Below are 26,326 nucleotides of genomic sequence, written 5' to 3' on the forward strand. Positions count from 1 at the left end.
CATTCTTTTCCCCATTTTTCTACTGTGTTTTGGTCCTGCGTCCCTCATTGTTAAAAAGTTCTTTATATATTGGGGGTATTTTATTGGTAATATATGTTGCAAATATTTTCTTCTAGTATGTCAGATTTTTAAATTTTGCTTTGTTTTGTTTTTACTCTATTCTGTGCCTATCTTTTAAGATCCAGCTCAATTTCTGGACTTCACTTAAGCCTCCCCACCCCCACCATCCCAGCTTGGAAGTTACTTCTCCCTCCTCCGAAGTTCCAGGGCACTTAAATTTACCTTTCAAAGTAGTTGGTATCTTTTTATGGGGCACATCATATTTCGCCTGATGTTTTAGCTATTCCTTCCTACTAGATGTGAAACCCTTTAAGGACAAGATCAATGTCTTTTCTTCCTAGTCCCATAGTGCCCAATAGATGGTCTAGCACTTATCAGATATTGAAAAAATGAACTTATCAGTTACTTGCTGAATAAATGGACAAGTAAAACCAGAAGTATGGCTTATGATCAGTAGCAGAAGACCTACCCTGCTCTTCACCTGAGGAAGCTTGTGGGTATCTGTTTGTGTGTATGCATGCACATGTGTGTGTAGGCATACTATGCTACGTGTTTGGAGGGTAGGAGGTGAAGGGTCCGGAGATAGAAGTTGCTACCACACTCTCCTTTCAGTATATCTCAATTACTTAAAGCAGGCAAGAAATGTGGTGGTGACAATGAGCCTATGGGGTATCTGCCCAGAAAATATTTAGGTTTTTAAATTCCCTCTAACACGGATACCAATTTACTATTACTATGTAGACCCTTTTTTTTTTAAATTATTTTTTAAAGATTTTATTTATTTATTTGACTGAGAGAGACACAGCGAGAGAGGGAACACAAGCAGGGCAAGTGGCAGGCAGAGGGAGAAGCAGGCTTCCTGCTGAGCAGGGAGCCCGATGCAGGGCTCGATCCCAGGATCCTGGGATCATGACCCGAGCCGAAGGCAGACGCTTAACGACTGAGCCACCCAGGCGCCCCTACTATGTAGATCCTTATCTACATACCAATAATCACAAAAACAGTCACCTTTGTATTATGAATTTTATGACTATTGTTTGTATATTAGTTTGTTAGAGCTGCTACACCAGAGTATCACAGCCTGGGTGACTTAAAAAACAAATTTATTGTCTCATAGTTCTAGAAGCCAGACGTCTGAAATCGAGATGTCATCAGGGTTGGTTCTTTCTGAAGGCTGTGAGGGAGGGATCTGTTCCAGGCCCCTCTCCTTGGCTCATAGAGGTTCATCTTCATATTCACACGGCGCTCTTCCTGGTGCACGTCTTCTTCAGATTTCCTCTTCTTATATGAACTCACCCCAACAGCCTCATTTTAACTTGATTACTGTGGAAAGGCCTTGTGTCTAAATAAGGTCACATTCTGAGGTAGTAGGGGTTGGGAGTCAACACCTGAATTTCAAGGGGACACAATTCAACCCATAACGGTATGTAAAACATATTGGAAATGCAGCTTACAGTTATCTATCTTTTTTTTTAAAGATTTCATTTGTTTATTTGAGAGAGAGAGAACATAAGCATGGGGAGAGGCAGAGGGAGAAGCAGACTCCCAACTGAGTAGGGAGACCGATATGGGGCTTGATTCCCAGGACCCTGTGATCATGAGCTGAGCCGAAGGCAGGCGTTAACCGACTCAGCCACCCAGGTGCGCCTATCTCTTCTCTAGAGAATTGTAAATAATAGGATTTTCAGTCAGTAATGTGTTCTCTTGTGTTTCGGGCGGTATGTCAACACGAATCTATTTGATAAAGGTCCCAGCTAAGAAGAGGATGTAAAAACATGCACTAATAGTGAATTCACCTTGTTTCCACACAGGCGTCAGAACCCCCAGAAGACCTCGGGTGCTCCTTGAAGCCTGAGAGCACAGAGGGAGTCTATGGAGCAGCGGCTGTGGAAGTGGACATGTTGGCATCCATCACGCTGCAAGTACTGGTCAACACCCCAGGGAACATTTCCTGTCTCTGGGTCTTTAAACACAGCTCCCTGAATTGCCAGCCACACTTTGATTTACAAAACAGGTAAGTGGGGAGCACCCACAAGGATTTTGGGAGGAAAACTTCCCTGCATAGCATGTAGTTCATATGGAGTTTCTTTTCAACTGTCCATCCATAGCCATCGTGACTCTTATCTCCAGTGAAATAATGAACTAAAAATATAATTAGGGCATGAATACATGGCATTATGTACTTATCAAACCTATGCATGTATAACACAGAAAGTGAACTCTAGTGTAAACTATGAATTTGAGTTAGTACCAGTGTTGATTCACCAATGGTAACAAATATACCACACCGAGGCAAGATGTTAATAATAGGGAAAACGTGTGTGTATGTGTGTGTGTGTGTGTGTGTGTTGGGGGGGAACATATGTGGGATCTCTCTGTACTTTCCACTCAATTTTTCCATAAATCTAAAATTACTCTGAAAAATAAAGCCTACGAACTTAAAAAATTACATATAGATATAGTTAGGGCCTAAGAAGGCAGTGAGTGGCTGGAAAAATGTAAAACAAACAGTGAAAGAATATTTGGGATTTTTACAGTGACTTGTTTTTTTAATTGGATCTTGTCTTAAAGATAAAAAGTTAGAAAATGTCCATTACTTTCTACTTCAAGTAGCCAGAAGCTTCTTTCTGGGAAATGCTTGGGGAGAGAACATTTGGGGGTTTTTTTTGTTTTTTTTTTTAAAGATTTTATTTATTTATTTGACAGAGAGAGAGACACAGTGAGAGAGGGAACACAAGCAGGGGGAGTGGGAGAGGGAGAAGCAGGCTTCCCGCCGAGCAGGGAGCCCGATGTGGGGCTCCATCCCAGGACCTGGAATCATGACCTGAGCCGAAGGCAGACGCTTAACGACTGAGCCACCCAGGCGCCCCAAGAACATTTGGTTTTAATCTCTTTTGTTTCACAACACGATGAGCAGAATTGCCGGTGACATCCACAAAGTATTTTAGTAAGAAATTGATCTGGGTATGAGGAACGTGGGTCTCATGATCCAGAAAAATATCTCAGCCAAGAATTGTGATGAATGGCCAAGTCTGTATCTAACTCTGAGCTGATTGCTGCCCCCTGCTGTCTCGGTCCCTCTTGCTGAGACCAGATAGGGGCAGGAAGAAAGAGGCACAAGTCGTTCAAATGCCCACTCGATAATTCTAAGGCTACTTTTCTCTCCAGTTCTTGGGGGTGTTCTGGTGCCCCAGGGTGTAGAGGACGTTCTGTCTTTCCAGGAACAGTCAGTAAGTGGTACCCAAATGGCCTACAGGGGGTATCCTGCCTGACTGATGTGTGGGGAGGACATCTCTGTGACTGACTTGTACCAAATTGTTTGCATTTGTTTCTTTAAGGTCAAACAAACTCATAAGTAATTTTTAGGATAGTGGCTATAATTCTGAAGTTTGGTTCCAAATCTTGGAACACATTCATTTTCTTTTCCTCTTTTGAGACTGTATTACTCAACTTCTGTTTTTTGGGTATTTGTACCTTGGGGTTAAACCAAAGCACTCTTCTATTAAAAATTTTGGCTTAAAGAAATGTTCTGGTAATCTTATTAAAATTTTGTGCCACAACAGTTCTCCCTGGATTGAGACCAAAAAGCAAATGTAGGGTTCTTGTCATTCCATGAGAGGTTGCTTTCTTTGATTTAGGACCGATGGTCCCATTTGTTAGTCCACATTATAGGTCTTATGTGGATTAGTTAACTTAGTACCAAAACTATTTAGCAGCTTGTCCACGGTAGAGAATTACAGAAATTTAGCTCTGGACTCATGGCCAGAAAGCTTGAACACCTAGGCTTTGATCACTGTCTTCCAGTTGTGTATGATATGCATTAAGTGTTCACAAATGATACCAGGAGAACAAATCGTTCAGAGAAAGAAAGCACATCACCAGAACAGCTGCAGGCACAAATCAAATACATATCCTACTAACGTATTGTCAGTATGAACACAAGCACAAGTATTCTCGAACCAAGCAGCTTAGAGCTCTACGGCGGGGCAGGGCGGGGCAGGGCAGGGCAGGGCGTCTCTGACGTAATGTGCACTTGGATTGCCTGGGGACCTTGTTCAAATGCTGATCCTGATTCAGTGGGTCTGGGCAGGGCCTGAGAGTCTGCGTATCAGTCAACACTCAGCTGAGGCTAACACTTGGAGAAATTTTACACTCTGAGTAATGAGCATCTAAAGGTCAGGAAGTGTAAATTTACACCCAGCATTACTCAACAAACTATTAGAGAATATCGTAAGCTTTAATGAGAACAGGTATCACCGAATACATCGAAGTTGTTTCTTGGAAAAGATTGCTCCCAGCCAAATTTATCTCTATCGGGTATCTAAAAAGTTAAAGGCCAAACACTGAGCCATCTTTCTCCTTACATATATGTGATTTTCTCCTTTACATAGGATAATGCCTTGTGTTAGATTTTGCTTGAATTCTTTCATCTACAGAGAGAGTCACACAAAACAGAATGTTCCTTATCTCTGTATATCTTGCTCATACAGTCATCTGGGTCCGCAAGTGGGGAACTGAGACTGGTGGCCAGGTGACTGAGCAACATGACTGTAGAGATGCTTGTCGCTGAGGGGAACGGTCCGTTACTACTGGTGGGAGTGTACCCCCAAGCCTGTGCATTTTGGGATGGGAGATATCCCCCCCCCCCAGAGGCCCGAGAAGCACGAGGTGAAGGTGCTGGAATGGAGGTCCCTCACTCTGAAGGGAGGGCTTGGATTAAGTCAGAGTCAAACTAACGAGGCTCCGGTGGAGTGAGAAGCTGCCAGCCCCCTGTGCCACAGTCAGAGATGGAATGTGGGGGCCCCCTGAGCCGCCCGCTGACTCAGGATGAAATTTTATGTTTTAGTTTCACACGTTTTCCAAAATAACCAGTTCTCTTTCTTGTTTTTTTTTTTTCAGAGGAGTTGTTTCCATGGTCATTTTGAAAATGACAGAAACCCAAGCTGGAGAATACCTACTTTTCATTCGGAGTGAAGCTACCAATTACACAGTATTGTTTACAGTGAGTATAAGAAGTAAGTGCACCTTGCTACTCAGTATTCCATTGTACCAGCTGCTGAGGACAGAATATTCAGGTTTCCCTCAATATGTAGTTGAATGGATTGGATTCACTTCAGCCATCCATATAACCCATTGACACTCTCTGGCATAACCCGTGGACTATCAGAATGAGCACTCTTGAAAACCCAGGACACTCTCTGTTCAGCCCTCCCCAACCCCCATCTTTTCAGTGACATGACTGACAGGGAAGAAATGGAAAACATTTTGACCGTGACCTTGGAGTTAGAAGTCCTGGATTCTTATTCTGGATCTGTTCCTACCACCTTAGGCAGGTCACTTAATCTCTCTGAACCTCAAATTTCCTATCTGTAAAATGGGGATAACATTGTAAGATCTTCGCACCGTCCGCTAGAACTCTCTGGGATAGGAAAATGTCTGTGTCTGTTCTAACAAGGTAGTCGCTAGCCACACGTTGCTATTGAACACTTGACATGTGGCCAGTGTGACTGAGGACCCCAGTGTTAATTTTATTCATGTTAAGGAGTTAAAAATTAAACTTAAATAACCACATGGAGCTCGTGGATACTTGATTTATATAAATGCTAGATCACTATGCAAACTGCCAGGAACAATCCAAATGTTCTTATCCACGGAGGCAACTGTGTGGTTGGCAGAATCACCACATGCATGTGCCTTCTGGCTTCTTGTTTCCTCCCAGTTATGCACAGTCCTAGCAATTGCACAGACTCAGCACGGTATACGCTGAACACTTCACCTCACATGACACGCAGGGACTAGAGGTAGGTGCCTTCATATACGTCCTACTGCCTTTAAGGACCAAGGCAGTGCTCCCAAAAGTATGGTTTATGCCATTTTATTTTATTTTATCTATTTTTTTTAGATTTTACTTATTTATTTGAGAAAGAGAGAGAGAGCACAAGCAGGGGGCGTGGCAGGCAGAGGGAGAGGGAGAAGCAGGCTCTCCGCTGAGTAGGGAGCCCGATGCGGGGCTCGATCCCAGGACCCCGGGATCATGACCTGAGCCAAAGGCAAATGCTTAACCGACTGAGCCACTCAGGCGCCCCTATGCCATTTTAGATTAGTTCCCTGGCCACACCTGAGTACTAGGCCCCCTCTTCCTTGTCAGTGACGTGAAGGCACAAAGCCAGGGTGTGGTGCATGAGCGTCCAGCCCATGGAGGTGCCCTGGCTCAGGGATAGCCATGGACGGTGTTCTGCACGTACCATCTTTGCTGAGGGGGATGCTGCACGTACCACCACATTGCCTCACAACAAGCCCACCTTCACGCGGGTGGGAAAACGGACACACTGGGTGGACACCACTAGAGGCCAGGTCTACACGGTCTGCACCACACTGCACCGGGGCTTGTGGTCGTAGTTGCTAACAGAAAGAGCACCTGTGGCCATTTAGATTCCCAGAAGTATCATCTTAACTGGGGCCGGGCTGGGGTGGTAGGTTTCTAAAATCGGCCTGTAAGGCAAAAAATCTGGTAAAGTCAAAATTTGTCAAAATTTCTGAAAAGCCCTTCAGTTTACTCTGAAATTTATAGGACCAGAGGCCTAGAAGCTCAAAAATCAAGAGGTACCATTTGTTTCTCTTTGATTTGGGTCTTGTTCCCTGTCCCCTCCTCAGTACCTGAGCCCACTCTGTGGGACAGCAGGTCTGTATGCTTCAGGTCGGAAGGGAATCAGAGATTCCTTGCTTGCTCTCTTTCTTTTTTTGCCAGTTGAATTTGTGTCAGATAAGTGGTGTCTGTTGTTGTCTCTATTTATATGTAGGCTATCTTCTTTTCACTTAAGATTTATAGTGTAAAAATATGACAACTATTCAAGTAAATTGTAACGTGCTTTTAGCATTCTGGGTGGTGAGGTTAAAAAAAAAAATCAGGTGGGGGAGTCTTGGCAACAGTCAATGTGAAAAAGAGGAAAGGGTTTACTAGCAAACCACAGGTTTAGCAGTAACCAGCAGTTAAGGCCTGGTAGCTAAAAAAAAAAAAAAAAGAAAGAAAAGAAAAAAAAGGAAAGCTGAACCTTGGCAGCATTCATGAGAATGGAATGTCTAGGTTCAGGAAATGAATGGATGATTTTTCTTCTCAGACGGATATTGACAAAACACAGCAACCAGATAGTGAAGAACTTGGAATTTCTTAAATTCAAACAGCTGAAGGACTTGAGAATGTTTAGCACAGAGAAGGAAATATTTTGAAGGGAGGCGACTGCTGACAGTGTAATGTAATGTACTTTTCTGGCATAGGAGTCAAGGAACCGGGCCTAACTAGTTAAAATACCTCGGATGGTGGGGGAGGGGGGGTGCCTGGATGGCTCAGTTCGTTGGGTGACTGACTCTTAGTTTCAGCTTGGGTCATGATCTCGGGATCTTGGGCTGCACGTTCAGCTCAGAGTCTGCTTGTCCCTCTCCCTCACCCCGCTTGCACTCTCTCCATCTCTCTCTTCCCCTCTCTCTCTCTCCAATAGATAAATAAATAAAATCTTTAAAAAATAATATTAAAAATAAAATACTTTGGACAGTAATTATCTCCCTTGACCTTTGTTTCTGATTTTCAATATCTGAAAGATTTTCATGTGGAAATAAAGCTACACTTAAAAAAAATGCTCTAGAGGGTAGAATTGGGACCAATGGTCAGAAATTGCAGGAAAGAATAAAAACCACCACATAATGAAAAAAGATACTTGCAATTCACTTAATCAACAAAGGATTAATAATCATAATAGGTAAAGAGCTTCTATAAATCAATAAGAAAAAAACAAAAATGAACAAAATACAAGTGGGCATTTCACTTTCAGAACATGAAAACTAAATGGTCAATAAATATGCTAAAATAATAACTGAGAAAACCAAATTAAGACCACACTGAGAAGGGAGCTTGGGGGGCTCAGTCGGTTAAGAGTCTGCCTTCGGCTCAGGTCATGGTCCCAGAGTCCTGGGCTCCCTGCTCAGCGGAGAGCCTGCTTCTCCCTCTCCTTCTTCTCCTCCTCTTGCTTGTGCTCTCTCTCTTTCTGTCTGACACATAAATAAATAAAATCTTTAAAAAAAAAAGACCACTGAGATACTATTTTATACCCACTAGATTGTTGAAAATTAAGAAGTCTTGTATACTTGGTGAGTACACAGAGCAACAGCAAATCTCATGTCCTGCTGCATAAGTTAAATTAGTACAACCCCTTTGGAAACAGATTATCGTTATGTGTAAAGCAGAACGTGCTCATATCATACAAACCAGCAGTTCCCCTCCTAGGTGTATTATTAAAGACACTTAAACACCTACCTCAGTAGAAATGTACAGAATGTTCATAGCACCATTGTTGGTAAATACAACAGACTCGTAACAAGCTAAATGTCCACTGCAAGAAAATGGAATAATAGATGGTAATACATTCACTGATGGAATACTATGTAGCGGTAAAAAAATGAATGTAGTATAGCTACATGCAAAACCATGGATGAATCAACAACATGAGGTTGGATGAGAAAATGAAGTTACAGAAGACTGTGTATTGAGGGATACCATGTTTTGAAGATCAGAAACAAACAAAGCAAACCAATATATTGTTTGGGGACACACATCTATGTGGTGAAAATATTTTTAAAAGCACAGGAATGATAAACACAAAATTCAGGTTAAAGGTTACCTAGGGTTGAGATGGTGGGGAGCATAAAAGTAGATTTGAAGATATTAATATTCCAGTTACTAAGTTGGAAATGGGTCTATGGGCATTTGCGTTTATATTATGCTTCAAAATTTACACTTCATATATTCTTTTGTGTGCATATAAATATATAGATATGTATTACATAATATTTTTAAACAAAATGTATTATAAGGCCAAAGATTGGAATTCAGAACAGGGAAACTTTCCTTTAAAGGAAAAGGTTTCTTGAAAAATGCAATGATCTACCCTGGGAGGTAGTGAACTCCTGTCGCTAGAGGGGTCCACGCAGAAGTGGAAAGTTTGTATGTTAAGCATTGTGGGGAGCAGAGGATGGCAGGGGGAGGTATGATGGTCCAAAAAGAATGGGAGGCCAAATTGAATCTCTCAATTCTGTTCCAATTCTAACTCTATCCTACTGTATTTCTGTGTTTTTAAATCAGTATATTTCTCCTTAGTTCTAGATAAAGTCATGGGAAGAAAGTTGGGTCTTCAATATATGGGCTTGAAACTTTATGTTTTCTTTTTCCTATGCAAATCACTATTTGTATTTTTACATGACCTCACTCCACTTAAGTTTAGTTGTCTGTAGGTTTAGGAAATACCCCAAGAAATTAGCTAAGAGGACAAATGCTAAAGTTGGCATTTCAGCCAGAGTTGAATTTAATATATTGGAAAGGAGGGGATGTATTATTGTATATATTTGGAGGGGAGCAGAAGATGCTGCTATGGTATAAAATATGTAACTTTCCTTAATGATGTAGAATTCTTTTTTTGAGGGGGCCACTAAGACAATTAGTTTTAAAATATTAAAATGTTACTAATTTATGATGCTCTAGATACACTGCTTTACACATTAAGGAGACCTTACTTTAGAAAAATGGAAAATCAGGATGCCCTGGTCTGCATATCTGAGAGCGTTCCAGAACCGACCGTGGAATGGGTGTTCTGCGATTCACAGAGTGAAAGGTATGACGTTTTATAGAGGTAATTGCTATTATAGCTTTACTTTTTGGTCTTTTTCTAATATAGTTGACATCATACTGTATGCATCAATTGGCTCATCAGAAGAATGGGGATGGGAAAAGGACTTACCTTATGCTACAGTGATGAAATGAATCGATACATGTGAGGCTCATCAAATGGCTGGTGCCTGGCAGATAATACCATATAAATGTTTACTTTTGTTTTTCACACGTGCCATAGCTAAGTTCTCACAAAGTAGAATTCATGCAGTTTGAACTAATAAAAGTTTACTAAACAATTTTAGTGAAAAATGGGACTAAGAAGGAGAAAAAGTAAAAAGTTAGGTTACCAAATGATACAAATGTGATCACAAATTTTAGAGGAAAAAGAAGAGATTACCTGTAGATACATATGTAACCTGTGCATGGGGGGTGGGGTGGGAAAGATGGGCAATCTACACCCCAAAATAATAATAGTTGTTATCTCAGGGTGGTAGGAATATGGACAATTTAAAATTCTTTTCTTTGGGTTTTTCTGTATTTTCCAAAATTTCTACAAGAACCCAATGATTGTTGTCTTGTAATAAGGAAAAAATACCCTGAAGGAACGATACGTCAACAAAGGAAAGAATGCATTTGACTAAAGTGATAAGGGGGAGGGAAGGTTCCAAAAGCCTGCTTTCGGAAAGGCAGCGGTTAGGGAAACCCTCAGGGAGGAATCCAAGTCGGTCTTATGCTGAGAAGGGGGTGTGAGGGCGTGGGAGTAGGGATGAGGAGGTGAGGGTGGGGCGAGGGGGGCTGCGGGGGGCCTGGGGGTAGGGGGCTGGGGGCGCGGGTGGCGGTGGTGAGGCGGTGGAGTGGGGGGCAGGGGGTGGGCGGCGTGGCGGTGGGCATGAAGAGGTGAGGGTGGGGGCTGAGGAGGGATGAGGGTCTGAGGAAGCGTGGGAGGGTGGACGGGTGGTGGTGAGGGGTACCGTGTCGGGTCCCGAGACCCGCCGACTTCCCTCCTGAGTCATGCCTCGCCTCTTCCCCGTGAGCTCTGCGGACGGGTGACTTCGGCAACTTTCTTCTCTTCCTCTCCCTCGAAGTCCTCTTCTGGGCTCGAAAGAAAAGATTTTCTTTTCTTTGTTAGGCCATATTGAAACCTAATGGTGCTTTTCCTTTTCTCTTGTCTTTTTTCCCTCTTTCTGTCTTCTTTCTCCATTCTTTCTCTCGCTAAACAACAACAACAAAAGAGGTCACCAAAGCCCCCTAAATTTAAACTTACATAAAAATGTATGTAATCTGGGGTTCCTGGCTGGCTCAGTCGGGACAATGTGGGACTCTTGATCTCCTATGGTGAGTGAGCCCCACATTGAGGGTAGAACTCACCAAAAAAAAAAAAAAAAAAAAGAAAGAAAGAAAAGAAAAAAGTATGTAATTCTGTCTAGTGTTATTCTAGTTTCTTTTTTTTTCTTTTTTTAGTGTTACTCTAATTGGTTGAGATAATGAGTAACTAGAAATCTTAGTAGATTTGGGTTTATTTTGGGTTTCTCTTAAACAGGCTCTAGAACCTTTCACTTTGTTTTTCTCCTTCACTTTCGTTTGTAATTTTAAAAGGTGTTTGGTCAGAAGGCTCTTTTTTTCTAATTGCAGCTGTAAAGGTGAGAGTCCAGTCGTTGTTACAAAGGAGGAAAGCGTACTTCATGAACTGTTTGGAACAGATATAAGGTGCTGTGCAAGAAACGAGCTGGGCAGGGAGTGTACCAAGCTGTTCACAATAGGTAGGACCATGAGACGGGGTTCTTCTCTTTTCAGTGACTATTCCTTAGGAAAAACCCGAGGTGGACAGTGACTGCTTAGGTCATCATTCACCTTCAGAGCTGCCATAGTTCTTTATGCCACTTAGAATATTTTGGATTCAGAACTGCTGATTTCTTTATGAAAGGGTAGACAGTCTCTCAAGGATTCTTCTATCCAAGCAGCTCGTAACATTTGAGATGACAGTAAAATCTTTGGTCTTCAGAATGTTTGGCATGTATTTTGCATTGAGGGAAAAAAGAAATCACCTTGTTTTCTCACTCGGGATGTTTTCCTCCTTCCAGATCTAAATCAAACGCCTCAGACCACACCGCCACAGTTGTTTCTGAAAGTAGGTGAACCCTTATGGATAAGGTGCAAAGCTGTTCATGTAAACCATGGATTCGGACTCAGCTGGGAGCTAGAAAATAAAGCACTGGAGGAGGTAAGATGACAAGTTTGCATTCTGAAACTGCAGACACAAAGACCGAATAGTACGGGTTGAAGTCATTAAATTCAAACTCTGTTTTATTAAAATCTAGGGCAGCTACTTTGAGATGAGTACCTATTCCACAAACAGAACTATGATACGGATTCTGTTTGCTTTTGTATCATCAGTGGGAAGAAACAACACTGGCTATTACACTTGCTCCTCTTCAGAACATCCCAGTAAATCAGCTTTGGTTACCATCATAGGTAATGCAGGCTGCTCACGCAATCTTTATTGATCCTTTTAGTTGCTTTAGTGTGGAGTGTGAGGTATGTACTGCAAATTCGGATACCAGTATACGTTCGTGTCAAAAAGCTGAGAACGAAACTGACATAGAATAGTTTTGTAAGTAGAAGCTGCCTGCACCCTTCCTTTTCCACTTAAACCGTGCTCACTTGAATGCTCCTGTCTTTGCACTGTCATTATAATGTGACCATCTGTTTGTGAATGTTTGTCTGCCAATAGACTCTAAGTTTCCGAAGGACGGGAATAATCCCTTCTATCCTTGTGGTCCCAGAACCTGGCAGAGAGCCTGACACAAAATAGGCACCTAATAAACACTTGTTCTGAGAACCAAGGGTGATGAGCAATGACAGAGAGAAGGGACAGGCACTTAGATGCCCGGAAATTGGGTGGGCTGCGTAGGATTGGAAAATAACCACGCTTCGGTAATCTCAGATCAGGTGGCAGCCTCCAGCCATACTGAGAATGCTAGGAAATGAGGTGATTCTCGTACCAAACTAATAAGGAAGTGCTCCGTAAAGAAACCTGATGAATACTGCTGGCTAGATTGTTTTATTTGTGCCCGAGATGATTTTATGTGGGACGTGTCACTCACTGAGAGAGCTGTTTTCACTCAGCAGAGGGCTTCCGAATTCTGCTAGTCGATCCCCCCACTCATGTACATGCTTGGCTCGGCTGGGGAAGCCCTTCGATTTCTTGAAATTGTCCACAAAATCTGGAGGTTGATTTATATACATTTCTTTGGGAAGGGAGTCAATTATTCATATCCAATTCTTAGAGAAATCTTGACTGTAGAAGCTGAGGAACCCAGGCTTATAACTGGGGATAGGACTCCTGTATTTCTTGTCCGACTATCAATTCTGACCTGCGGCATGCCCACATCTGAGTTTTCTTATGTTAAACTGATGAATAAAAATTTATTGTATCTTTTCAATGTATGTCCATATGGATCCCATCTAATTTATAAATGTACTTTTTTTTTTTTTTTTTTTTTTACAGAAAAGGGATTTATAAATGCTTCCAAATCAAGTGAAGATTATGAGATTGACCAGTATGAAGAGTTTTGTTTTTCTGTCAGGTTTAAAGCATACCCACAAATCAGATGTACATGGACCTTCTCTCAAAAATCGTTTCCTTGTGAGCAGAGTGGCCTTGATGATGGGTACAGGTGAGCCAACAAAGAGCTCAGGGGCTCGCCTGGCTTAGCGAAACCCTCCTTCTTGCCCCCAGAAGAGCAGTTTTGTATTACAGGTTTATATATTACTGAGTTGACGTTGAAGATGAGAAAAGAAAAAGCAGAGATGAGGCCATCGTACTAGTCTTATAATCAGTTAAGATAGTGTAACCTACCGCACAAAAAAACCAGAAAGAATCCTATTAGTTTGAGTATGGTTCTGTGGCATTTTCTGAGTCACTAGATGGTTACTTCCTATTTGAGAGTACTGTGCTTTAGTATACTGAATCTCCCTCAGCACGTATGCAGATGATTGAGGAAGTAAAACCCCTTTAAAAACAGCAAAACATTACCTATAAGTGTATTGATTTAACTTTTCAAAATTATAAATGCAAAAATAGCCTCAGAATAAATGCTGAAGGAAAATTGCATTTGTATAGCTGTGTTCAAGATTGTTTCATGGGAGAAACTCTTCGTTCCCTCTTTGGAAAACAGAAAACAACTTTTTTCTTGTATTTTCTATAGCTATGACGCCTCTTATCTCTTTTTTTTTTTTTTAAGATTTTATTTATTTTTTAGAGAGCGAGCGAGAGAGAAACAGCATGAGAGGGGGGAGGGTCAGAGGGAGAAGCAGGTTCCCCGCCTAGCCGGGAGCCCAATGCGGGACTCGATCCCAGGACCCTGGGATCAAGACCCGAGCCGAAGGCAGACGCTCAACCATCTGAGCCACACAGGCGCCCCCACCTCTTATCTCTTAAACGTAGTCCTATGTAACAAGATTTCATGCTAGACTCTGAGCGCCTGAAAAGCACTTGTCGTCTCTCAAGCAACTCAGTGGTCTAGAATAAATCGTTTCTTGACATGTGGTCCATAAACCATTTCTGTAGGAATCATCTGGGCAAATGTTAAAAATGTGGATTCCTGGCCCCCATTCTAGACATGCTCAACAACTGGGGCAAAATGCCCAGATTCTACATTTTTCATGCCCTCTGGTGATTCCTCTCACGGGTCTCGATCCATGTGTTACAGTACAGTCAGGATGGCTATTGAGTACTTGAAATGGGCTAGTTCAGATTGAGATGTGCCATAATTGTAAAATACACACTAGATTTTGAAGACTTAGTGTGGAAAAAAAGACTGTAAAATATCTCAATTTTTATGCTGATTATATGTTAAATTATAGTATTTTGGATATATTGAGTTAAATAAAGCCAATGATTAGTTTTTACTTATTTTTCTTTTTTATAGCTAACTGGAAAATTTAAATTACCTATATGGCTTGCATTCTGTTTCTCTTGGATAGCATTGGTCCAGGTGAAGGGGAAGAGTTGGGTGTTTTTTTTAACCTGGATTCTTCTCTGTTTCACAATTGATGTGCTGTTCTTCATACCCCCAAATTATTTATAACTGCTCCTTGTTTGCATTTTTTAAAAGGCTGTAATGCAGAGTTCCCATGGAACCCTCTGTCCTCTCTTGCCTTAACCTCTTAATGTTCAAAGCATTCACTTTTCAGTTAATTAAGAACTCAGTCTTTGGCCTGTGAGCTGACTGATACCCACTTCCCTGAATCGGGGTTTCTCAAAAGCAAACTATTGACATCTTGGGCTGAATAATTCTTTGTTCTGGGGGCTGTTCTTTGCACTGTATGATGTTTAGCAGCATCCCTGGCCTCCACCCACTGGATGTCCGTAGCAATTCCATCCCCAGTTGTGAACCAAAAATATCTCTGGACATTGCCAAATGTCCCTGGTTTGGAAGAATTGCCTGGGGTTCAGAACCACTGTCTCAGAAGGATCATCCCGTTGTCATAAGCTCTTATTCTGAATTATCAAACTTTTGAAAGTAGGCGGCCAGGGAGTCAGCCCCTGTCTTTCTACTGACTTGACCACCACAGGCCTGAGTTGAGATGGGTATCAGTGGTATCAACATCCATTCCCTTCTTTGTATTGTGACCCCATGTCAGAGAAGCTCTTAGTGCTATGGGATTCTGTTTTGCTCCTGATCCAAAGAGCTAGAGGATCAATTCGATTTAATTCAACAGATACTCCCTAAATGTCTTCTTGATGGGCTTGATGTTCTGAGGGTATACAAGAATGTATACCACCCACCCACCCCCCAAAATTAGGCACATTCAAAGGCAAGAGGCACCTGGGAGATAATTCATTGCTCCTTTGCTGCTGAATTCTGGCATTCTTGAATTTTTACAGAATCACTGTTTAGAGGGCCATGTCTCTGATATGCAGGTCACGGACCAATCTAATGGGCTAGTGAATTCCGCTTCATTCCGTGGTCACAGTCTGTACCCTGGACCCCAAGCAGTTAACCTGTACAGGCAGCTAAATGAATAAATCAGGACAGATCCTAATTCTTAGAGTGTTCTGTGCCTCTTCATTCATAATTACCTGGTAATATAGTTAACGTCTTTGTGTGTTGAACCTCACCAGTGAGTTTATCAGCTCCCCCAGAAGGGTGCTCTGTCATTCCTCTATCTTTAGACAGTACCTTGTTGAGGCAATGTGTATTTAATAAATGAATGAATTCATCATCACTCCTGGAAGTGGTGATGCATCGCCTGGGCCAGAATGAGTCAGTGGTTCCTCCTGTGTCCTGCAAGGACCACACACAAGACACTCGTACAGCGCTCAACACTCAGAGTTTATTTTATTTAAAAAGTTCTTGAAGAGCTGTAGTATTTGTTGGTGACACCAATGCCCTGGATACAGTGTTTGTCGGTGATAATGGGGCACCGGGTATCACGCAGCACCATATGCATCACGTAATACGCAACACAAAGGGAAGATGGAGCCTCCTTCTTCGTGAAGAAGATGCTCAAAATACTGAACAAAAAATGAATAATGACAAATCTAAACGTAGCTTCCACTGAGTGCCCTGAATGGCTTTTGCTCTCCACACCAGGCTCTGTGTTGAGATAGCAGACTTCATTATAATCTGAGCTCTTTCCAATTTACTAATAAGCTAAAAGAATCATGCAGTGAGCATCCTTTTCCTTACCACTTACGTTCAAAGGTTTAACCAAACCGAAATTTGTTTGTGAAGGACTGTATTTTAATCATGTTGCAACAGATGACTTTATTAGCAAAGTGACATGAGCTTGTGTAGCTGTAACTGAAAGGCCTCTGTAGGAACCCTCCTCGTGAAAAAAGGCCATGGTGTGGTCATAGTGTGTGTGCCAGAGTCCGTCAGCTTCCCCACCTTCGCAGCTTCGTTTCTCCTATTTACTTCCTCAAACATCACACCCCAAGCGTGAGGGCTTGCCTTTCTGTGTTTACATTTTATTCCACTGTAATTCTCTAGCAGTCCTGATATCTTGATCTCGCGAAGAGGTCCTAGGATATTCATCTGTTGTTTTGCATAATTTCCTGTCCCCCTAGACTTACTTATAAATGCTGAATCTACCTTAGCTTTCCCAGTTTCTTGGTTAAAAAAAAAACAAAAAACAAAAAAACCCAAGCCTTCAGGTGTTAGAATTATTTAGTGATTCCTTCTGAAAGACTGTCCTTGGCTTGTCCGATCTCTGTGTTTTTCTTTTCCCTGGAGTATTTCATTTTCCACCTCTAGTAGCCTGGAGTTCTTCACACACCGAGCATTAACCGAGCGCTTACGGGAAACAGCAGTGTGGTGGTCATGTGAGTTCTGGGCGGTAAGATGCTGTCGTTCTCAAGAACACATTAACAGAAAAACAGGCTCTCAAGTCAATAAACGATATGTAATTGCAGAAGTGTATTAAGCCTCTTTGGAGGATTTTCTTTTTTCTGGAAAGAGATGGGCCTTGAATGCATATAGAAAGGAGGGAAACGTCGTGTGGGTTCAGTGAAGCACCGAGAGCCCCCAGCAAACCCTGCCCCCCTTCCCTGCTGCTGTTTGGGGGCAACAGGGTTGTTCCTTTTCTCCCAAAGACCCCGCTCACTGAGAGCAAAAGAAACTTCTTTAAACTCTGAACACATACCAGACAATGTGCACATCCTTTATGTGGATTACCTCGTTTAATACCCATAATTCCATTTTTTGAAAGATAGAAGCAGGCTGTTACTTGCCCACATGGAAGTACCCTTCTTTTACTTCTGTTTTCTGAAATTGCCTTTTAAAAAAATAGAAATAACACCGATATCTCTACCTCTAGAGATTGTATTTCAGATTCTTTCTATGTAATCACCATGATAGGAACATATAAATACAGGTTTTTATGCAAATATGACATTAATTTTGCCATTTGTAACCTGATTTTTTTATTTAAAGTATATCGTGAGCATCTCTCCATGGTACTAATTAAGTATATTATATCTTACCCTATTTACATTATCATCTTAATGGCTGCATAGTATTCTGCTTTTTAGACCATTTTATTTTAACTGACTCCTGTTGATGGGCATTTACTTTAGGGTTTTTTTTTTCTTTGCATCTTTCTGTTTTAATGTGATTTTCTCACTTAGAGTATGTCCCACGGTAAAGTTTCTAAATTTCTTTTATGTTCAAAATGATTACTGGACTTAATAAGCCTTCTGGTAATGATAATCTAACACATATATTGTGTTCAGTATAGGAACTGGGCACCATTACAGACACATCATAGAAAACTACTTAATAAAAATTTAATACAGTGTTCTCCCACAGCCATATGAGGTGAATACTACTACTGTCTTCATTTTACAGACGAACCAGCTACAGAGAGGTCAAGTGACTTGCCCAAGGTCACACCACTGGGCAATGGCAGAGTTGGGATTCCACCAACCTAGGATTCAGAGCCTACATTTTTGACCACCTCACTATACTGGCTCTGGACACCAAGTCATTTCAAAAGTGTAGAAGCCCCAAACCCAGTGTGCAAGAAAACAAAAATGCAAGCAATGCAAGCATTTTCGTTGGTTATTTAAAAATAAAGTGTGCCTCCTGATGAGCTGTACCATGCAATGCTTTGCTACTCAGTGCTTAATGGTTCTATTGCTCCAGGCTTGCTGACTCCCCTGAAATAAAATAAAAACGAGCAGGGTATTATTATATAGAGTCACATGAAATCATCAGCACCTTCCTCCCACCTCCTGACTATCTTTAACTTGGGGCAGAAGTTGGAACAGACCAGATTCAACTTCAGCCTGGCCGTGTTCCCCCAGCCCCGCCGCAGGTACAGTCTGCGGGAGACAGAATCGCTGGCTTCCTGATCGGATGGATAGCGCTCGGTGCTGTGGAAAGCCACCTGCAGTCCCGTCAGCTTAGTCACCAAGATACTGTTTCACTGTAAACTCCAACGTCCTGATCTCCTGTCTCATGCCAGCTGGCCGTTTTTTAGAAAAACCCTAAGGGGAAAGAGGAAGCTTTCAATCTCCTGATCACCTCGTTGGTTAGTCCCCTTGGAATTCCCAGAGGAGGTTCAGTGACACAGTTGTTGCTCTTGATAGGGTTTAACTGTCATCAAAGGGCTAGGAGGGGGGCCCAAGCAGTCTAAAATTTGGTTTTGTGTTCAGGTTACTTAGGTGACCCATTTCCTACCTGGAAGAGTGAGAACATTTCAGATGCTCTCTCGTCTACCCCATGGCAAATCATACTCCATTAAGATAGCACAAAAGACTTAGGAGGGAAAAAGTTTACAAAACATTTTGCTTTGGTCTGCATGATAATCACTAACTGTATGGGTAGTTTTTTCTTCAATCCAATTGATTGGTGCTTTAGGCGGGGTGCCTGGCCAGCCACACTGGCTTCTTTTTAATCTCCTTTCTTCTTTCTTTATAGGGTCTTTGACTATTGTCCATTGGGAATTAACGTTTTCCCTTTTAGAAGCACACATCTGTCCCTTCTTGGGCCACTTAAACTCTGCCTTCCTAAAGTCTGGGAATCACAAGTAGCTACATTTGCTTTTCTCCCTAGTGTTATAATGGTGCACTCCCCCATCTTTCCATTACTGCGACTTCAGCAACCGTTTCCTTGTTGTCCAGTAGGTCAGGATAAGAAATTCCACTTTATACGTCAGCCTTCTTGACGTTAACAGGGCGAACAAATCAAACAGGGCAAACAAAAAACTTGTTAAATGCTCACTTTGATAGGTCAGAGAAATACATTCCCTTCTCACTATACAAAGTCAGAATTACCCTTTAGCTTTGGAGTTAAGGGCACAGAACACTGGTGTCGAATAAACATGGGCTCCAAAGCTGCTCTATCAGTCAGTTGCTTGATGTGGGTGTTGAGTCTTAGAGATCAACAGGGATTTTGCTTTCTCCCTCTTCCATATCCAGCACAGCACGGGCTAGTTCTTTTTTCCTGGTACCTCTTGGGTTTGCTCTTTCCAATCCTTTCCCATTTTCCCTACCTTAGACAGCACTTGTTTTTGCATGCTCTGAATTCTCAAATCTGAACTTTTACTTCTGCTCTCATCAGACTTCCCACACTCTACTGGAACTGCTCGTCTACCTTCACCACCAACGCGAAAATTCTGTGAGAACAGAAACTTACCTCTTGTACCTCACTGTTGTATCCCTGATTCCTCCAGTGAGTAGATTCTACCATTGATAGTAGAATGAATGAATGAATGAATGAATGAACGAATGAATGAATTCCTGTGTTACAGCAACTGCCTCCAGACTTCTCTCCAGTGAACTTTTCCTCCTGCCATCAGTCTAAACTACAATGCTGCTCATGATATTCCTTTCCTGACCAGGAGTCTACAGCATCTTCCTGATTTCCCCATGAGTTTTGAATAATGAGGCTTGTTTCTCATGGTCCCTGATCACTTGGTCCCACCCTACCCGTTCAGCCTTTTCTCCCACATCTCAGCTTGTGCTGCCCCCTCCTCTCCATGTGGCCGCACTAGAATGCCCTTGCCTCCCCCTTGGATGCTTTGCTTTTGCCCTCTCCTTAAAACCAACTCATCTGCAAAGAGCTAGCTCAAGTCCTGCTTCTGTGCAGACCTCTGAACGTTTCTCATCTATATTGGCCTCCTCTGCCTTCTTTGATCTTCTATTGGCCTTTAGTTTAATTCTACCTAGGGAAGTTTTGTCCACCCACCTGGTTTATGATATCTTTGAGGACAGGAGCCATATTTTGTAGGTCTTTGCATTCTACATAGCTCCTAGTTTAAGTCTGGTTTCCACACCCCGTGTTCTCCTATTCACACTTCTACCCTGGCAATATGTTTTATTTATATATATTTTATTTATATATGTTTTATATATATATGTTTTATATATACACACACACACACATATTTTACTGTTAATAGGTTATATAGAGGTAGCCTAATTAAATATCTTCTGAACAAGCCTTAGATTTCCTTATTCTGTTTTAAGGGAATATTTTTTCCTATTTCTTCAATGCATAAAGGCATATTCAACAGCTCTTTGATCCCCCATCTCCCCTACACTATCCAGTATCCTGCTATAACATTCAGCATCCTATATACCTGGTAGGCATGGTGGCTAATGTGCAATATCAAGTTATCCATGTCCAAATGTATTGAGTGGTTGATGAGCACTCCAAGTAGATACTAGAGCGTGCTGAAACCACCTAAAGATTTCTGTACAAACTCAGTGGATTTGAGCCCTCATCACTATTAATTGCTACAAAAGTCAAGAGTTGGTTATAGGTCCTGCATTGGACCAATGTCAGAGAGCCATCCTTTTAGGAAGCAGGGGGATTATGGGCTCCTGTCCCTATAAGAGGTTCTTCCATATATCTGGGAAGTCAGACAAGTCCAGGATATATAGAACACTAGGGGCAGGAATCTTCTTGTCTCTCTTAGGAACCCCAGCCTAGAGGAGTGCTTCTCAACCTTTGATGTGCATATGAATCACGTGGAGATCATCTTAAAATGCAGACTCTCAGTCAGAAGGTTTGGGGTGGGACCTGAAATTTTGTATTTCAAACAAGCTCCTAGATAATGCCAATGCTGATGTTACCTGGCTGTGGACCACACCACACTTAGATTAACAAGGGCTTAGCACACAGACACCCTTTTGCCTACTGGACTTTAGGGAGTCAGCGTCTCAAGGAAGACTCCTATGCATGCTGACATTCATTTCAGCATCTCCTATAAGAATCTGGCTAAGTGTATCTTTAATTCTTTTTCAAACAGCATATCTAAGTTTTGCAACCATAAACACCAGCCAGGAGAATATATATTCCATGCAGAAAATGATGATGCCGAATTCACAAAAATGTTCACGCTGAACATAAGAAGTAAGTTAAATTATCAAGAAATTTCATTTTCATTTTATAACTCCTTCATTATGTATTAACTATGACCAGAAAGAGCTAAGCAATGGCTTAGAAGGGATGCTATAAGCTATTTTTATATGCTGAAGTATGTTGAAATTTTACTTCAAATCTACTGGCTTTATTTATATATAGATGTATCTATTGATCAATCGATCAATAGATATAGATAGATAGATACCTCTTTCTGTGTTCATCCTTTGAAGCTAAGATACTTCATCCTTTGAAGCTAAGATACTTCTTCCATGTCCTCTCTGAGCGCACTTTAGTGTAGTGTCTCATTGACTTTGGTACTTTGAAAGGTCATGTTAAGGAAGAGCTAAAAGTCACATTACCTGCCATTTGTTTGTCTTAGTAATTTCTGTTTCTTTAAAAGAAGAAGATATAAAAAGATGAGAGTACATTTCGTTGGACTTTTTGTAGGTGTTTCTTCTGAAGCCAAGAATCAATTTGATTCTTGGAGGTAATAGATTTGCACGCCTCTGCTCTCTACAGGAGGGGCCTGGCAGTGGAAAAGTAGTGTTCCGCAGATGGGTGGTAGGGTTGCCTGGACAGGAAATTCCATACAAGGGGCAGAAAGGGAATAACCAGAGGGCTTGAGTCATCCTGCATATGAGACACCCTCACCAAGGCGCAAACAGCTTGGAGTGGACAGGCAGCCTCGATGAAGCGAACGCTGAAGCCGTTTCTGGAAAGTCCCATACCACAGGAGCTTATTTTATGTGTTATTCTCTACAGGGAAACCTCAGGTGCTAGCCAAGACATCAGCAAGTCAGGCTTCGTGTTCCTCTGATGGCTACCCCTTACCATCTTGGACCTGGAAGAAGTGTTCCGACAAGTCTTCCAAGTAAGGAAGACATTGGTGTCTCTTGTGTTGGAAGAACATAGAACTCACTCTCTCTCTGACATATTGACTCTTTCTCATGAATACACTTTAAGAAGAAATGATGAAGTATTTAAAATGTTTGCCTTCTGAGTCAACCATAATTCTCAACGGTCACAGAGAGTTTCTGATAACTTTTAACAGCGAAATTCCTTTCCAACCTCCCGAGACCAACCCTAACTTCTAACCTGACGACAGCCCCACCTGCCTAACTTCTCTGTCTGCCATTTCTTTTCAGCTGCACAGAGGAAATCACAGAAGGAATTTGGAATAAAAAGGCCAACAGAAAAATGTTCGGACAGTGGATATCAAGCAGCACCCTTAACATGAGTGAAGCCGTGAAGGGATTCCTGGTGAAGTGCTGTGCCTACAATTCCCTTGGCACATCTTGTGAAACAATCCTTTTAAACTCGTCAGGTAGACAGCAGTCGCTATTGTAATGTACCACCTCCAGGAATTCCCCACTAGAAGGCCATCCCTGTCGTTGGCTTTTATTTGGGGAATTTCACCAGAGCACATAGGTTCGGTGTGTGAGACAAGAAGGCTTTTTGAGTCAAGCAAGAATCCCCACTGAACATATGCTATTTTGTAATTCAGGGGCAGAATGACTTCTCCCTACGTGAGTGTGACTCACGCGTTACAGTGATGAAGGTAGAACCATAAACCCCAAGAACAGGAAGTTTCTACCGAAAGATTTAACTCCAGAGAAACTGATTTAGTAATTGGAGTCCCTACCATTTTACCTCTTGGTTGATCTCCTTCTGTTCCTTTAGCCTGCTGTTTTATACTTTTGAGTTTGTTTTTTTAGAACCCTCCTAATTTAAACAAGCCTGAAACCTGCCCGCCTACACTGAGAGTTGAGAATCACCAGCATCCCAAAACTAACTTCCCATTCATATGATACCTTCATCGGGAGAGCACAGAATTCTTTTTTTTTTTAATCTGACTTATATATCCCATGGTATTAACTAGGTGTCATTTGTATAACCCTAGGAAGTGATTTGTAAAAATGGGGTCAAAATCATTCAAAATGTTCTAGAAAGGGAACTTGTCCTTTAGATGAACATTGCCTGATTTTCTGTGGGGAGATGAGTATCTGTCAAGTGCTTGTAAGGACTGCAAATGATGGTTTCTCAAATGGGAGGTGAGAGACGATAATAAGATTCTACTCCATCAACCAGGAACACAGGTTCATTGCTCGGTGACACTCTTGCCTTGCAGGGCCCTTCCCTTTCATCCAAGACAACATCTCCTTCTATGCAACAGTCGGGCTTTGTCTTCCCTTCATTGCTGTTCTAACCATGCTCATTTGTCACAAGTACAAAAAGGTAAAAGCAAAGGTGAAAATTCATCCCTGTTTCCCATTTCTAAGGGCCTGCCTGTTGCTAATTGGCCCATTATTTCATCTCTGAAGCAATTTAGGTATGAGAGCCAGTTGCAAATGGTACATGTGACCGGCTCTTTGGAAAACGAGTACTTCTACGTTGATTTCAGAGAATATGAATATGATCTCAAATGGGAGTTTCCAAGAGAAAATTTAGAATTTGGTAAGAATTGAATAGTCCCAGTGTTTCTGTAGCATTTGCTTTCTATTGGAAAACCTCTAACATGCCCTCACTCACCATTTGTCTTGCAGGGAAGGTGCTGGGATCAGGTGCTTTCGGAAAAGTGATGAATGCAACAGCTTACGGAATCAGTAAAACTGGAGTCTCAATCCAGGTGGCAGTCAAAATGCTGAAAGGTACAGTAAAGCGGGGCGCCTGGGTGGCTCAGTCGGTTAAGTGTCTGCCTTTGGCTCAGGTCGTGATCCCAGCGTGGGGCTTCCTGCTCGGCAGGGACCCTGCTTCTCCCTCTCCTCCCTGCTTGTGCTCTCTGTGGCTATCTCTGTCTCTCTCTCTCTCAAATAAATAAAATCTTTTTATTTATTTATTTAAGATTTTTATTTATTTATTTGACAGAGAGAGAGATAGCGAGAGCAGGAACACAAGCAGGGGGGAGTGGGAGAGGGAGAAGCAGGCTTCCTGCCGAGCAGGGAGCCCGATGCAGGACTCGATCCCAGGACCCTGGGATCATGACCTGAGCCGAAGGCAGACGCTTAACGACTGAGCCACCCAGGCACCCTAAAATCTTTTTTTTTTTAAAGATTTATTTATTTATTTGACAGAGAGAAAGAACAAGTAGGCAGAGTGGCAGGCAGAGGGAGAGGGAGAAGCAGGCTCTCCGCTGAGCAGGGAGCCAGACGTGGGGCTCAATCCCAGGACCCTGGGATCATGACCCGAGCCGAAGGCAGACGCTCAACTGACTGAGCCATGCAGGCACCCCAAATAAGTAAAATCTTTTTTTTTTTTTTTTTTTTTTTTTTTTTTTTTTTTAAAGATTTTATTTATTTATTTGTGAGAGAGAGAATGAGAGAGAGCACATGAGAGGGGGGAGGGTCAGAGGGAGAAGCAGACCCCCTGCTGAGCAAGGAGCCCGATGCGGGACTCGATCCCGGGACTCCAGGATCATGACCTGAGCCGAAGGCAGTCGCTTAACCGACTGAGCCACCCAGGCGCCCATAAGTAAAATCTTAAAAAAAAAAAAAAGTACAAGTGCAATGATGTCCACAATGATGCACAAAAATGGGAAGCATGGTCTCCTGCCTCCTCGTTTACTCTTTTCCATCATTTTTATGGTTGCTGCTTGCCATGCTTCAAGGTTAAAAGGGGACTGAGTTGAGGTTCGGGTCGACCAAGTCGTGAATATAAAATACAAGTCATGAACGCAAAACTCCATCTCTTCTTCCTCTTCTGGTTTTGTTGAGTGTTTTCAGCTTCAGTATTAGGGGGTACTGTTACTACAGGCAAATGTTGTTTCTCACATTTTGACACAGACCCTGGGTAGAAGAACAAATTGAAGCCCTCTGTATTCTCACTTCCCACTCGTGGCTTCATTACCTCCCACCTAGCCTCCACCGCCATCCCTCCCCTTAGCATCACTCACTCAGCCAGAGCGCCCCAGTTGGCTTTTGCTCAGGGGATCAGCAACCTCCAACAAACCAAGTCTAGTGGGCATCTTTTAGTCTTCATGCTGCTTGACTTTTCAGCATAGATTGGCACCATTGACTGTTTTCTCCTTTAAACCCTTTCTTCCTCTGGTTTCCAGGTCACCATATTCTTTTGTTTTTCCTCCTGCCTCTCTGCCTGCTTCACAGTCCTCTGCTGGCTCCTCATCTTCTACCCGGCTTTTTATGTGGGGTTCCTGAAGGCTTGCTCCTGGGCCTCCTTCCCTTTTCACTCCACACGCTCTCCACAGGCTATGCCAACAACACCCATGCCTTCGTCCCGTGTACCAATGGTTCTCACAGTTGTGCCTCCCTTCCGAGCCTCAGGTTATGTCCAAATGCTTGGGTATCTCCAAAGTTTCCCTAATTCAGACTGAACTCCTCCAACCCTGGCCCTCCAACAACGCTCCCTGTCTGTGATTGGTTACGAGTACCAGTGACTCGCCACATTCCCCACAGTCAGGTGAACCAGAAACCGCCTTCATTCCAGCCCCCTGCAAGCCATCCCTGTCAGGTTCCCTGCTTGGTGTTCCTTGAATCCATCCTCTCCTCATCTCTAGTCCGAATCTATCTCTCCTGAACGAACGGCTGCAGTAGCCTTCCAGGCAGGGATCCTTATGCACTCTTACCTCCTTTAGGATTCTCTATATTGAAGCCCCAAGTGACGACAATGAAAGGCAAAGCGGATCATTTTCCTACTTAATGTTGCCAGGTGCTTTTGATCACTCCCGAAGTAGTGTCCACAGCCCTGCGCGATCGGGCTGCCCACCTTCCCGTCT

At 42.4% G+C, this 26,326-nt stretch overlaps 1 protein-coding gene across 1 annotated transcript in view; it reads left to right on the forward strand.

The window, feature by feature from the left end:
- FLT3 (fms related receptor tyrosine kinase 3) overlaps positions 1 to 26,326 on the forward strand; it is a 66,920-nt gene that overhangs the window by 20,540 nt on the left and 20,054 nt on the right. Inside the window, exons 3-15 of the mRNA XM_045868528.3 lie at positions 1,872 to 2,074; positions 4,960 to 5,075; positions 9,590 to 9,719; positions 11,351 to 11,478; positions 11,800 to 11,939; positions 12,037 to 12,190; positions 13,227 to 13,395; positions 21,482 to 21,585; positions 22,360 to 22,468; positions 22,743 to 22,921; positions 23,726 to 23,832; positions 23,919 to 24,051; positions 24,141 to 24,245. Coding sequence (XP_045724484.3) covers positions 1,872 to 2,074; positions 4,960 to 5,075; positions 9,590 to 9,719; positions 11,351 to 11,478; positions 11,800 to 11,939; positions 12,037 to 12,190; positions 13,227 to 13,395; positions 21,482 to 21,585; positions 22,360 to 22,468; positions 22,743 to 22,921; positions 23,726 to 23,832; positions 23,919 to 24,051; positions 24,141 to 24,245 — 1,777 coding nt within the window. The remainder of the gene's footprint in view (positions 1 to 1,871; positions 2,075 to 4,959; positions 5,076 to 9,589; positions 9,720 to 11,350; positions 11,479 to 11,799; positions 11,940 to 12,036; positions 12,191 to 13,226; positions 13,396 to 21,481; positions 21,586 to 22,359; positions 22,469 to 22,742; positions 22,922 to 23,725; positions 23,833 to 23,918; positions 24,052 to 24,140; positions 24,246 to 26,326) is intronic.

The sequence above is a fragment of the Mirounga angustirostris genome, unplaced genomic scaffold (assembly GCF_029215605.1).
Source record: "Mirounga angustirostris isolate CCGP_5_RB_7025 unplaced genomic scaffold, mMirAng1.0.hap1 SCAF_3, whole genome shotgun sequence".
NCBI lineage: Eukaryota > Metazoa > Chordata > Mammalia > Carnivora > Phocidae > Mirounga > Mirounga angustirostris.